At 38.3% G+C, this 13,729-nt stretch overlaps 2 protein-coding genes across 8 annotated transcripts in view; both read left to right on the forward strand.

Annotated features, from left to right (window-relative positions):
• Positions 1–37: 37 nt before the first annotated feature.
• On the forward strand, positions 38–1,615 carry LOC125973680 (uncharacterized). Its single transcript, XM_049728131.1, has one exon. The coding sequence runs from the start codon at positions 183–185 to the stop codon at positions 1,119–1,121; it is 939 nt and encodes a 312-aa protein (XP_049584088.1). The 5' UTR covers positions 38–182; the 3' UTR covers positions 1,122–1,615.
• Positions 1,616–1,770: 155 nt separating this feature from the next.
• The window catches only part of map2 (microtubule-associated protein 2), a 31,289-nt gene continuing 19,330 nt past the window's right edge, over positions 1,771–13,729 (forward strand). For 5 of the 7 annotated variants that reach the window (XM_049728061.2, XM_049728063.2, XM_049728064.2 and 2 more), the window contains exons 1-3: positions 1,771–1,878; positions 8,758–8,809; positions 12,523–12,645. The gene's annotated coding sequence lies outside the window, so the exon portion shown is untranslated. The remainder of the gene's footprint in view (positions 1,879–8,757; positions 8,810–12,522; positions 12,646–13,729) is intronic. The other 2 variants (XM_049728066.2, XM_049728067.2) reach the window with 1 other exon arrangement.

The raw sequence follows: 13,729 nt of genomic DNA on the forward strand, positions 1-13,729 counted from the left end.
TCGTTGTCACCGGGTCAACTTTCTCTCTGTGCAGGCAACGCATCATTAATAGTTCTTCCGACGGGGCAGCCCATTATGCAAACGCATATTAACACCAGTCCCCTACTTTCCCTGTCAAGCCATCTATCAAAAGCTGTGTTGAAGAACTCCTCCATTTGCTTGAGTCATTTTTAAAGTTAACAATGGATGAAGCCATTGATATCAGTAGGCTGGCATTCTTTTTAATCAACGGCCCGCTGGTTCTTTTCAGCTTTGCTGTGAATGTTTTCTTTTTATTTTTCTTGGTCAAACCACAAGGCGACAACAACAAACGACTCAAGCTGCCTTTGAAGATACTCTTGGAATATGTCATGTGCTGCGCCATTTTGTATACAGTCTTTTTAACGCTGTTCTTCACCTTGGATGATTATCTGACCTTCACAGCATCTTTTTTGCTGTGGCTGATAATGCAGTCCTTTGTACGGATCAGCATGACCTCCTACGTTTGGCTCAACTTCTACTTTTTCCTCCGGATAGTTCCCACACGATGCGCTTTGCTTATTTGGCTGAAGAGAAACATCATGGTCGCAATTTGGGTGGTTGCTTTTCTTGATTTTGTGATTTTAGTCTACAACTGGGCCTTCGAGACTGCCGTTGCTCTAACTATCGGGCCTCTGCTGCTCTCTTCCGTCAACAGCACAGTGATTCCCTTCAGTGATGACATTTTCCTCGTCAGAGAAATTAGTTTCGTCATTACTTGGAGCTACCTGTGTATCATTTTGTGGTTTATGATCATTACCAGCTGTATCACCGTTCGATACCTGCGAGGTCACATGAGAAGTGTGGCGAAGAACGGCATCGCCTTACCTGGGGCAAGACTTCGGACTTACTTTTGGGTCACCGCGACGGGAATTTCTCAATGTGTCGTCTTCTCTTTTTGTGTACATTATCATTTCTTGAACTATTTCACACTGGTATTTCCAATAGATTTCTACATTGGTTTGCGCATCACTTACACTACCAGTACAGTGTACGTATTTTGTACAACACTCAACATGTGTATCGGTCAATCAATGTTTAGGCAAAAGCTGATGATTTTTTATAGGGCTCTCAAATCCAAGTGTTGGCACGGAAACAAATGAGCTGGTTGCGGCCTGCAGTTGAACATAATAGTCTATTCACTGAAGTTACTGATATTTAGATTGCTGTTTCTGTCTCAGCACTTGTTGAAAGGAAAAAAAACATCTTTTTAAATACAATTAGGAGGTTTAACACATGATGATTGAACAATAAATATTAAATTGAATATGCTAGAAAATATAAAACGTGAATAAATTAATATTTTAAGTGAATCTGTGAAATAATCATGCATGATTATTTGTGATTTTTTTATTTTAGGGTATCAAGACTGAATTATGTTTTATCATAATATGCGTAAAATAATTATATTACTGGAAAGTATGTTTAATCTGCCGTGATCTATGAATTTTAAAACATGATACACTTAAAAAAGTGATAGATATTTTGCAACTATTATATGATAGATTCTTACTCTATGTACAGCAATTTATATGCAGTAATGGTTTCTTGAAATGGAATATGAGTTATTAATGATACAAATAAAATGTGTCACATACCGTACATCCACAAAATGCCTGCCTCTTGTTTTTATGTAGTTATTATTTAGTTTGTCAAATCTTAGAATTATCCTAAGACACAAACCTGCCTCTTGTTTAGGTGCGGCGGTATTGCCGGTATTACGGTAATGAGCCGTGAAAAAAAAACTCGAGAAAAAAAAATGCATCGGCCTGAGTCATATGGTCATTACGGTACAAGCAGTCTGCGGTGACTGTGTAGTCTGCAAAGCCGGTGTTGCATTGGGGACGCTGCGCCGAACAGGTAATTAAAAAAAAAAAAAAAACCACACAATTCCGCCTTTTTTTTTTTTTGCATTACTTTTGATCAGCGAAACGGGCATTCATGCATGAGAAGCCACAGGAGATCTGTTTCTGATTCTTGCTTGCTGGGTCTGTCTGGGTCTCTCCTTCTTCCTCAATATTTTTGCCTGATTTAAATCCCAGTTGAGTAAACATGTCTCACGGAAAGCTGATTTGAGTGCGGAGCTCATTTTGCTTTAATCACGCGTGTTGATTTGTAATGAATGGTTTGAAAGAATCTCTGCATTGGACCTCATTAAACCCGCAAGGAGGCACGTACTGCGGGAACTTGGATCTGTCTTACACCCGTTTCTCAATGAAATAAACCTCCGTATATTTATATGGAAGCCTTCAGTGCACCAGACGGGACACATCATGCGCGGAGTCATTTCGTGATTGCATGACCACACAAAAGACAAAATCTCATATAGTGCACATGCTTAAATATGATTTCAAATCAAACGTGGCAGGTCCATTAAAGATTGCTCTAAATGGCTCTTGCTGGATAATGGAACGCAGCGTACAGCTTTCCTGCAATTGATGCAGCCCATATTCACGTCTCATTTCCATAAAGGGACTGACTATTGATTTATCTGTGTGTGTCCACTGGGCTGCAGTGAATGGAGACACTGTTAATGTCTGATGCATGCACAATGATGTTGCAATGTATTGAGTCATTGGCAGGGAGGCAGGCGGGTGGGCTTGATGTTTGGGATGACCACCTCTCTGCTTTTTTTTCTTCCAAGATCAAATGTAAAGCATGTTATCAGACTAAAGTGCTTACAGACGGCCATTAGGTGTGACATGACTGAGCAAGATTACATAAAAAATGACTTTCATGTTCTACTTTGCACTTACAGGCTACTTCCTCCCCCAAAGTATGTTTAATTTTTTTCCCCCCTGTTCAACACCAAGCTTTCAGATGCATGTTGAAAGTATAAATGTCAAGGTAATACCCGAGTGGCAAAGATCCGCGCCTATGAATCACCACCTGATTCGTGGGCGCTGGATGATGTAGGAGGTGGACTGTCAGTCAGCCAGCAGAAACAGGTGCACTTCTCTTATAATGCAGCGTTGTTTTTATTCATCTCACCGTGTAGCTAATGAGGTAGATAACTTCATGGTGAACAGCCAAGCAATGCTTATCACATAAGACTTAAAACCATTTGACAAGTATTCAAGGGCTGTGAGGACTTTATTGGGCTTTGTGGCAATTTTCTATCTACTTCCAGACCTCTGCTTTAGTTATTTTGAAAAGAAAGCACCAGAACGTGATAGTTTTGGTGGAAAAAAAAGGTTGAACCTTTACCTCTTAATCGGATGACTCTTGCCTGTCCTAATTGACTTTGCTACACGTGTGACTACATTGCTGTGATTCCAAGCAGATTAGCGATTGAGACGTTTATTCTTTTAATGGGGAAACGTAACAAGCCTATTCTTTTTCGGGGATGGGAATCGCAGAGTGGCTCTTTATACGATGAGATTACCGTATTTTCCGGACTATAAGGCGCACCGGACTATAAGGCACACCTTCAATGAATGGCCCATTTTAAAACTTTGTCCTTATATAAGGCGCACCAGACTATAATGCATCATATCAAATTTTTAATCCAAATCAAATCCATTTGATCTTTTTTGTTTCAACTTCAGATGCAACAAATTACTTTATAATCACAAAATAATGATCCATAGTCTTTTTGATTCATGATTCATAGTCTTCATGACACAATGCTTCGGGCCAGTTTAAATTTAGAAATTTGGTCCATATATAAGACGCACTAGACTATAAGGCTCACTGTCAGCTTTTGAGAAAATTTTAGGTTTTTAGGTGCGCCTTATAGTCCGGAAAATAATTTTCGGATAAATTTTGTATGCTAGCATAGGCAAAAAACCCCCAAAAACATTACATTGGCATTGTGGCTTGTATGGTGAAGTTGCAGAAAATCTATTGAGGGGTTTAGTTGCTTTCAATGACTCCTTTCTTTCACGGTAACACACTGTGTGAATAAAGCAACCTCTTAAAAGCTTTCTGACGATATAGAGAGGTACTTTGGATGCATTTAGATACACGTTACTCGGCCGAAGCTTTTTGTACGCCGTCATTGATAAGAGCTTGTATGTCAACACGAGATGAAGATATATTTGAGGCTTTAAAAACGGTCATGCTCTCTGTGGCTTACATTGTTTTGTTTATTTCAAAATGTTGCTGGAAAACAGATAAAAACTACAGTTTTATCTGTTTCTGTGGTTTTGTGTCAACTATCGGCTTATGTTTTCTTTTTGCGCGTGACAGCAGTAAAAGCAACTCTTATCATTGTCCAAATATTTAGGCCTAAAATATTCCTTCCTAAACAAGAAAACAGGCAACGTATTCAAGTGAAAGGCAAATTTCCTTGAAGATCTGCTGAAACTTCACTTTTTTTCCAGATGTAGTGAGGAAAGAATGATAGATTACTCACAAAATTGAAGTTACAGTACCGCCTTGCATATCGCTGACTGTGTCACATCGAAGCTTTGCGTTAAGACGACTGCTCTGAACCTGTTGATGATCTGCTGGGATTCGCAGTGAAGATCTTTTTTGAGCGACTCAGAAGATGAATTATTCACAAGTCTTTGAGCTTTTGAGGTGTCGCACTTTTTGTTACCTAATCGGTGTTGACAGCTAGCTAGCTACATGTGTGCGGAACCAAATAGAGAAAAGAGAAATCACGCACAAAAACCAAATACGTGAGCTTAATGTTTCTTAACAGGTCAATCCTTTTACTGTTACATCTCGTCGACGTATTTTTAACCCATTAGATCCATTACAGCGTGCCGTTTTATGTGCTTCTTTCTTAAGCGGCTTTAATCTCGGATCATCTGCTCTTGGCAAACTCGAACTTGGCGACTCGTGCCACACGTAACACATGACGCGTCACTTTGCGATATTCAGTCAAATTATGGCTCGAATACTTTTGAACGTGCTGATTCATTACTCGAGAGAGGTTGAATGTTTGATTAAAAAAAAAAGTCAGGCAAACATTCAGATAAAATGGGATTTCTATGTTTTGCGAATAGTTTGAAGTTGGTCATAATTTTGTCAAAAGAAGCTAACCACTGGTAATTAAAAAAACAACCTTTAAATTCTTATATTAATGATGTTTCAGCTTTGCATGTGACCTTGTGTACTTCAGAGCGTCGCTGCGTTTGTGTGACTTGACTTGATGTGAAATTCTGCTTGAGTTGTCTGAAATGTCACAACTAACAAACCATTGCTCTCTGGAGTCCCAAAAATATTTCTCAGCAAATTCCATTATGCAACGGATTCTTACAATGTCAGTGTATTGCAATGGGGAATATCAAATAATTTCTAAATTGCTGCTGAATTGGGTAGGTAAGAGCGACATGGTTGTCAAGTGTCGCCAACGAAAACCCTAACCTCGCTTAACCCTCTTATTTTAATCCAAAAGGTTTCATGAGGTCGTAGGTTTCAGATTACCTTAATTTCCGTGCCAAGTTCATTATTACTTGCTGGCTCGCCGCTTTTGACGACTTCCATTAAACTAGCATCTGTTTAGCGACGACTTCAAACACGCATTTAGTGTCGTCAGTGTCTTTAGACTTATTTACTTTACACTGGAAGCCATTTTGCCTCTTGTCTGCGGCCTCTCGCGCTCTTTGATTTGCTCATTGCGACGTACTGCTGCTCTGTTGCGCCACATTGTTTTATGTGCCTTCATCTTGTTTTCAGCAGGAGACGGATGAGACGAGTGAAGGAATCTAGTGGCTTGAGGCGTAGTTCCTGATAATAGTTTCTACTTGCGTGGCATAGTTTTGGAAATGGTGTCTTTTCTTTGACTTTTTTATACCGTTTTTATTCAATTGGAAATGAACTAAATGCACAACACTGGTTTGATGTCTGAACATTAACGGTAACTATCTTGATTGATGATTGGAAACACAACAATGGTTGACGAAGGTGGGTGGGGGGTTATCACAAGAATATTTACAAAAGATACGTTCAGCCATCTTGGAATGGGCATCCGTGAGAACGATCATTCTTTTTGATATGAACATTTTCTGAATCAGCTAATGCCGTTATTAGTTGCCATAGAGACTGACTGAGTTAGGGTGTTGCTATGGAAACAGAGCGGCTGCTCATCACCACGCACAGCAGGCTTCACCACTCCCTCGAGCAAACCGCTATTGTACAAATACACCAGACATCAGCACACAATAAATATTAACAAATTTGTTGGTAAAAATGTCTTTTGAATAGCATTTTTTTTGTGTGTATTTTTATTTTTTTTCAAATCAATAATAAAGTGGTGAAATAGCCTTTACCATGAGCCCTGCATTGTCATTGGATAATTTTCGAGTGTGTTAGGGATGATTCATCGGTCAACCTTAATGGATTTATGGTTCCTTACAGCCCGAGGAATCAGAATTTTTCCATTCTAATGAAAATAAGAACTCACATTGGCGAGAAAGCAGCCGAGCATGTTCCTCTAAGTGAACGCGGAGGAGGATAATTACTTAAAAACGTAAAACGAGTTCAGATTTCTAAATCAGATGAGCCAACCAATTATGGCTCCTGCCTTCCCCCAAAGGAGATAATTACCAATCTGCTTAGTCTTTAAAGGTCAGATTTGTTGCATGTGTGGCAGGATTCTGGAATCATACAGATTGATTTGTCTTACAAGGCAGTGCATGACTGCGCAAAAGCTTTTTAAAATAGACTGCTCAGTGGATAATTTGGAGTTTTTTGTTTTTTTACTTTAGAGATACCTAACAACTTTAATTTCCCCAAGACTTAAACTCTGTAACCTGCCCGATTCAACTAAAAAGGAAACGGGGCCTCTTAAGTGGAAACATTGATTCATGGGAACGGCTTCTTCCTAAAACCTTCGTCTCTTGAACCACAATAGGTCTACGACTTAATTAATCGCGCTGACATTCTAATGGACAATTTTAATCAGTAAAACATGATTGATTATTTATGAAAATGACTTTTTGGCTGAAACTCAATTTTCCAGAAGCTGTGTTATAGTAATTGGAGCCACGGGGTAGGATTTAGTACTCATTCAGAGAAATAGCTAATGTTTTCAATGTGGTGTAAAAAAAAAAGGTTGTTATTTGGTGTTCATTTTTGCTCAACCTGTCTCCTATCAAAAAAAAATCCAAAAATGTAAACAACCCAACTGTTTTTTTTAAATGTATTATTATTATTTTTTTTTACAAATTTAGGAATGATGAATAATGTAAAACCTTTTGTTTTTGTGAGTGGGATTCCAATACACACAAACACCGAATCCAATTTGCAGTGAGTCCCATATGGCATCGTGTGTGTGTACGTGTATGTGCGTATGTGTGTGCCACACAAGACATCCACTTTGGATTACATTCAAGTGTTTGTTGATGGGTGGTTTCAGCGCTGCAATATACAGTATAGAGCAGTGTAATGGAATAATAAAGGACGGATGCTCCCAGGCAGGACAGGACAGGACAAGAACAACAACGATTTACTTCTCATTTCCGTTTATATGAGCTGACATTTCGATTACCACAGCTCGTGAGGCCTATTGTAAGAATAGATGCGTGCCTTGTAGTGTTTCATGTAAATATAATGTCACATCACAAAACCTGGGCAATCTAAAAAATATTAAAGGAAGATTAGATTTAAATTTTAGGATGTGTCTGTATGTGAAGAAAATACCTAATAATGATATTATAAATCAAAACAAAGCTTGCTGCTTTTGGTGTGTTAGTAATAAATACTGACATTGTTATCATTTGGATCACTAGTATGACTTTTTAACTCCATTTCATTGTATTTGAAGTTTTTATAGATACATAAATAAAATGTATTTCAGGACATATTGGTTCTTTAACTGATTAACTCATTCACTGCCAATGGTAACTTGGCTGGCAGTGAAAAAGTTATGAAACTTGCCCCTCCCAATGACAACTAATCTTTCTTTTTTCAAGCAGATAAAAGTGCAGCACATCAGCATTCAACTGCAGCGCTGCAAAGTTCAGCTTGTCCTTCAAAGTAGAACAGTCAATTGCAAGTCTTATACAATTTTTTTTCTTCACAAAACCAGATGCCCTTTAATTGAACTGTTAAAAGAAATGATACTTTCCAAGTTTGCATTTTATGCTACTCAATGGGGGAAAAAAGATTAACTTGTCCGGATGGATAGGGATGAGCTACAAGCATGAATCCATTTTTTTTCCCTTCACATTTCTCAATTCAATTCTGGTATATCACTTGCCCATTCTAAAACCTGAGGTTTTAGAACTGAGGTATGTTGTGTCTTGTCCTGCTGCACAACGCCGAGAACACTTCAATTTAAAGACGCAAACTGATTCAGCATGTGTGTACTTATTTGTCAGGATACACACAGTTGTTCCTGGCAATTGCAGTGCTATCAATAACCTTTTTACGTCTTACCGTAGTGACAAAATCGTGCCTCACCAGACAGACCGCTTTTCTTATGCCCTTAATGAGGCATTTCATACGTTGTGTGTGTGTGTGACAAGACAGCAGGAGGAAAGTGAATCTGTATTTCAGTTGTCACACTAACAACCGTGGACAGCACACACAGACAATCCCAACCCCCCAATTTTGCGACTTCAACTATCTCTCTACCATTGACTGATTACTACTTTCTCCCCTCAGCTTCCACTTCATCCTCTCTCCATCTGTCGTGCAGATTTGAAGGTGCTAGGTTTGTGTGTGTTTGTGTGCGTGTGTATTAAGAGACACCACCTGCCACCGCACTCCCAAAGGACCAAGCGGCAAATCTGTCTGTCTACCTTCACAACTGCTCTTACCCGTTTTCCACTGTCACTTTTCTAGGACTCGGATGTAAGCTTTCCCCTGAGTCACGGACCGTATCGCAGTCTGCCAGGTGAGTCTCCGTTTATTCCTCATTGTTCCTCTCTGCATCAGTATGTGCTGCTGTAAAGTTGCTGCGTCACTGTGCTGCTAAAAGGCGCCGTTAGCCTCATGATATAACCGGTAGCTGCAAAAAAGCAATTTTAATGGCGGGCCACCGTGGCAATGTGTACGTTTACTGCACCATTACCACTTTGAGTGGGAATGTTTGTCCATATGTGTGCTGTGATTGGTTGGCAACCTGTCAAGGGTGCAGGTGTAAAGTGATCTGGATTATGGCAACTAGGGCTGTCACTGTCTAGTATTTCTAGAATCGAATTCTAGAATTTGATCGATTAATTGAATTAATATGAGTATTCAGATTCAAGTTTATTTGCGATAAAATGTATTAAATACATTTGTAGCATTTATTAAACAGATATTTTTGTTTTGTTGGTATTATTTATTGATGGAAAAAAAACGATAAAAAAAATAGCACACAATTGATGATCACTGTTTTCAAAAATTAAATCTGATTTTTTATGTCTTGTTTTGATTAAACACAAAGGATAAATTAGTTTACTTTTATGAAAGACCAAAGAAAATTGAATTATCACTTTTGATAGCCTGAAATAACAAGATTTGGACAATCTTTAGTTACTCGGTTCCTAAAATAAGAGGCGATTCATTCGATTTTTTTTTTTGTCGATTAATCGATTCATTTTGACAAATACTGGCAACAAAACTGAAAAAAAAAATCCAAAGAATTGTGTTTCAGTATTGACTCATGTTGTGGTTGCTATTACATCAACTAATGCTCATTTGAAAAGAATTCCAGAAAGAAATTTGAATTCAAATCATGTGGCTTTAGTTTAATCTAAAAAAATAGTATTAGATAACAAGTTAATGTTTATTCATTAGGTTTGCTCTGTCCTCAAGATAATGGCTCTGACCCACCGCCAGCTATCCTCTTTTATTTGTTATCTGTCTGTCTTCTTGAGCTTTTCCACCAACACATCCTTTCTCATCTCCGTTCCTCGTCATATTCTCTTCTATCTCACTTCATATCTGTCAGTCAGGTTCATTCTTTATCCGCTGCACATTAAGAAAAATGTTTTCAAGGCCATCACTGTATGTTATTGGTCTGTTTAATGTGTGTGTGTGTCTACCCCCCCCCCCTTATTCTAGCAAGCTACATCTTGTTTTATGGACATTAGTGAATCTAGTGTGATGTTTTTGTGATTCTGCTGAGTAAGACGCTTGGCATCTAAAACCAGCTTGGTTCAGCTGTTTTCTTCAAGTAATTCCCACTTACTTTGTCATCAAACTCCATAAAAATAAACATTAAGATGTCTGCTTGGCTACAAAGTGTGAATTATGAAGAAACCGTGAAAGTGTTTTGGGCTTTCCTGAAATCATATTGTGTTTGCACAGAAGTTCTGAAGCTCATTTACACAGCTCTTCGTGATAATGAACAATGTGTTTCTCTTATGGCATGTGGATGCAACCTAAGGGCACTGGGAGCTTTGTGAATGGGATATTTTTTTAATGAGCAAAAGTAGTTGCTTACACACATGAAAGCATTCGTCGTAGCGTTCTTTCTGGGGGAGAGCAGGTTAATGACAAGGGAGACTAATAGAGGTAAATATTAGCCTTGCATGAAAGAAGTATTGCAACATTTTGTAAAAATCCAACATTTGTGTTTTCAGGCTTCCAATTGTTGCCAGTGGACAAAACAATACGTTTTTAAACATCTGTATTTCTTTAAAAAGGTTCCCACTCAAAAAGCCCCTTAAAATAATAACATGGATTTTTAAATTTTTTTACGTAAAGTTAGATTTTGTTGTACACAATTTTAAATTATTTTACTTACTGAATCAGTTCCCCGGTTGACACATCAAACTCACCCACATTCACTTTTTGTAGTCAATTATCTCATTTCCCCAAAAGGTTTAGTTTTTTTTTTTTATTACAACTACAGTTTTATAAAAACATATTGCTTTATGAATCAGTCATGCACATATCCTGTTAGTCCCCACTTGAAGCATCAACAAACACATATATGCACACAAGCCAAAACACAAAGTACACACACACACACACACACTGTACACTCTGCTGATCGCATTAAAACTGACAGGTGGCTGCTGGATGCGTAGTCCCATGAGAAGAACAAAGTGCTTGTGTGTGTGTGTTCACACATAAAAATGATGACAGCGAAGCTGCTCGACAATTAAAAAAAAAATACTCTGTTGCAGTATTTTACGACACTGGCAAGTAATGAAGCTCATGCGAGTACACTGGGAATATTTTCAATCACTATGTCTATATTCATGTAAACGTCAATATGAACCCGGCTCAACTTAGCTGTATTTTTAGAGCACTATAAAACAACCACGGAGCAAAAAATAAGTCGTACAGCAACACACACAAATAAATTAATAATGAAGAGTGTAAAAAACACCCCCAAAAAACAGCAAAACAGTCAAACCAAGTCTCATGCTGAGTCAAAGGTGGTTAAAGTATCCCGCAGTGCCCTTGAATTGAAATAAATTACTGTGTATTTCAAGCACTTCAAAAAGATTTTGAGATGAATGCAGTGAAATTACTTGGCGGTGTTCCTGGGAGATTACTGCGCCCATTTCTTGACTCTCTCTCCTACAGAGCTCCTACGTCGTCTTTTGTTTTGTGTGGTAAAAGGACAAAAGTCATTCATTGTCATTCAGTAATAGGAAAACATTTGCAGTGCCGCTGCTGAGTCACCCTTTGGTTGGATTTGCACTTTTCTTAACGCATTTTAATTTAATTTGCTCGGTTATTAAGTCCGACCTACAGACTCTATAAATTTCCTGTATTATGAATTGGGTTGGAATAATCCGTCATGATGAACAAGATTAATTGATTAATCGACAACAAATCAATTATCAAATTAATAAATTAACTATTTTAATTGAGTAATAGGTTATAGCCATTTTTTTATCTTAAAATTGTCAAAATCATCTGTTAGCCTCCCAATAACTTTCTTTCAAAATCCCTCTTTTTTTTTTATCACTAAACAATATCAAATAAAGCAAAATAATTGGTATATATGGGGGAAAGAAAGTTTTCTTTAACACACTTTTATGCAAAGTAACATTTTCTTCAATAAATAATAGAATAATCGATTAACAAAATATTGCAATGTGAATTTATTCCATGACTGTCTGCCAACAGCAGTGGCTGGAAAGTGCACTGCTTGCTAGCAGAACAAGGATGTATCAAAAAAAAAATCTTTCTGCTTTTTGAGCTTGTACATTACCCTGAAGGAAGAAGCCCTAGACGCTGTTTCAAAAATAGCTGTTTGAAAGTCTTAAATACTATACCTGTACAGACTGACTGGCAGAAGCCTCAAGCACTTCACACCATCTCTGTGAGCTTGCGAGGCACTGTTAAGTGGATTTTGCGTTCCCGTCAAGAGAGTGTTTCAATCGAGTGAAGGCTTAATGCTAGGCCTGTTCTGACTTTGGGGATTTATTTATGGTACAAGCATGACAGTGGTATCAGAACGCTTCTTATCACTGTCTAATAGGAGGAAAGGCTGACTTCAATGTTGCAGTTCTACATTTAAGGGCTGCTTTATGAATACCTGAACGGAACATTGTAGCGTAGTCGCGGAACAAAAATGCACTTTTTTGTGTTATCATCAATGTAGACTACAGTGGACACCTATTCCAACCCTTTTTTTTTGTTTCTTTTTATCATTTCTAGGTTCATCGAGGAAGTCACACTTTTGTTTTTGACTATTGGCGCAACGCTCTTCAAAGGAACGAGGGAATTCGTTTTTTTAGACTTGGCTTTGATTCCTTTACAAGTCCCGCACAGGCGAATCAGGTAACACATTTTTCCTTATTTATTATAATGCTGGTGCTCCCTTGATGCAATTTGATATTTGTCTAAATCCCTAATGATAAAACATTTGGTTCTATAATTGGGCTATTGGCTGAACCTATCTTTCTACACTTCCCAGATGTGCTGTATACCTGTCAAATAGGTAAAAAGAAACACTTTGTTTGGAATGAAAGAGAGAGAGAGTGGCTGTCTGTTACCTCCATAAAAGCGGTGGCCATGTGGGTGGATGTACATGTGAGTGCAGGCTGCTCAGAGCTGAGTGGGAAGTGGGTATTGAGTGGGAAGAGAAGAGCTGCTTTAGTGAGACGATCAACACCAAGGTCCGCTGAAAGCCAGTCACGCTTTTATGGGCTCTCATTGTTTCCTGCACAAATTTCCTGCTAGCGAGATTGCTGACGGGGGTTGGATAAGAGCCTTTTTATTTTCTGCTTTCTGCATGGAGTCTGTTTAATTTGGATGAAGGCCTGTGGCTGGGTGTACAGTTTTCTTTTGAATCACAAGCTACAAGTCTACAAATGGGGTTGGAGAGACACAATCTATCCCAAGTCAGTTTTTTACATGGAATAAGAGAAATAATACTTTGCACCATCCACCATCACCTGTTATGAAGGGAGATTTTTAAACGTCCGTCACAAGATAATCAAATTATTGATAATTCAGGAGTAATTGCATCTCTAAAAAGGTTTGAGGTTACTTCTAGAAGCCACAAAATGATGGCAAAGCACCTTTTTAGTTTCAACAAAGCGTTTTCATCGTAGTTCCTTGTCACCCAGATGCTATAAGATATGACTAAGCACTACTTTTGTCTAAATAAAACTCCTCAACTTATTGCAATGTAGTTTCCAGACACTAAGATGCTGCAAAATTGCAGCAAAGCACTACTTTTGGCTAAATGGAGCACACGCCTGTATACACTGCTATACTGTGAATATAAATCTGGTGCCAGTAGCGTTCTGGCTCAGAAGCAAGGGAACCTTTCTAGGCCAAGACACCCGCTAGGCCGCTTAAACTCGCTTTAGCTTCCCTGACAGCGTTGCTTTTTTGCATTCAAAATTTATGATAGGTT

The sequence above is a fragment of the Syngnathus scovelli genome, chromosome 8, assembly GCF_024217435.2.
Source record: "Syngnathus scovelli strain Florida chromosome 8, RoL_Ssco_1.2, whole genome shotgun sequence".
Classification (NCBI taxonomy): Eukaryota; Metazoa; Chordata; class Actinopteri; order Syngnathiformes; family Syngnathidae; genus Syngnathus; species Syngnathus scovelli.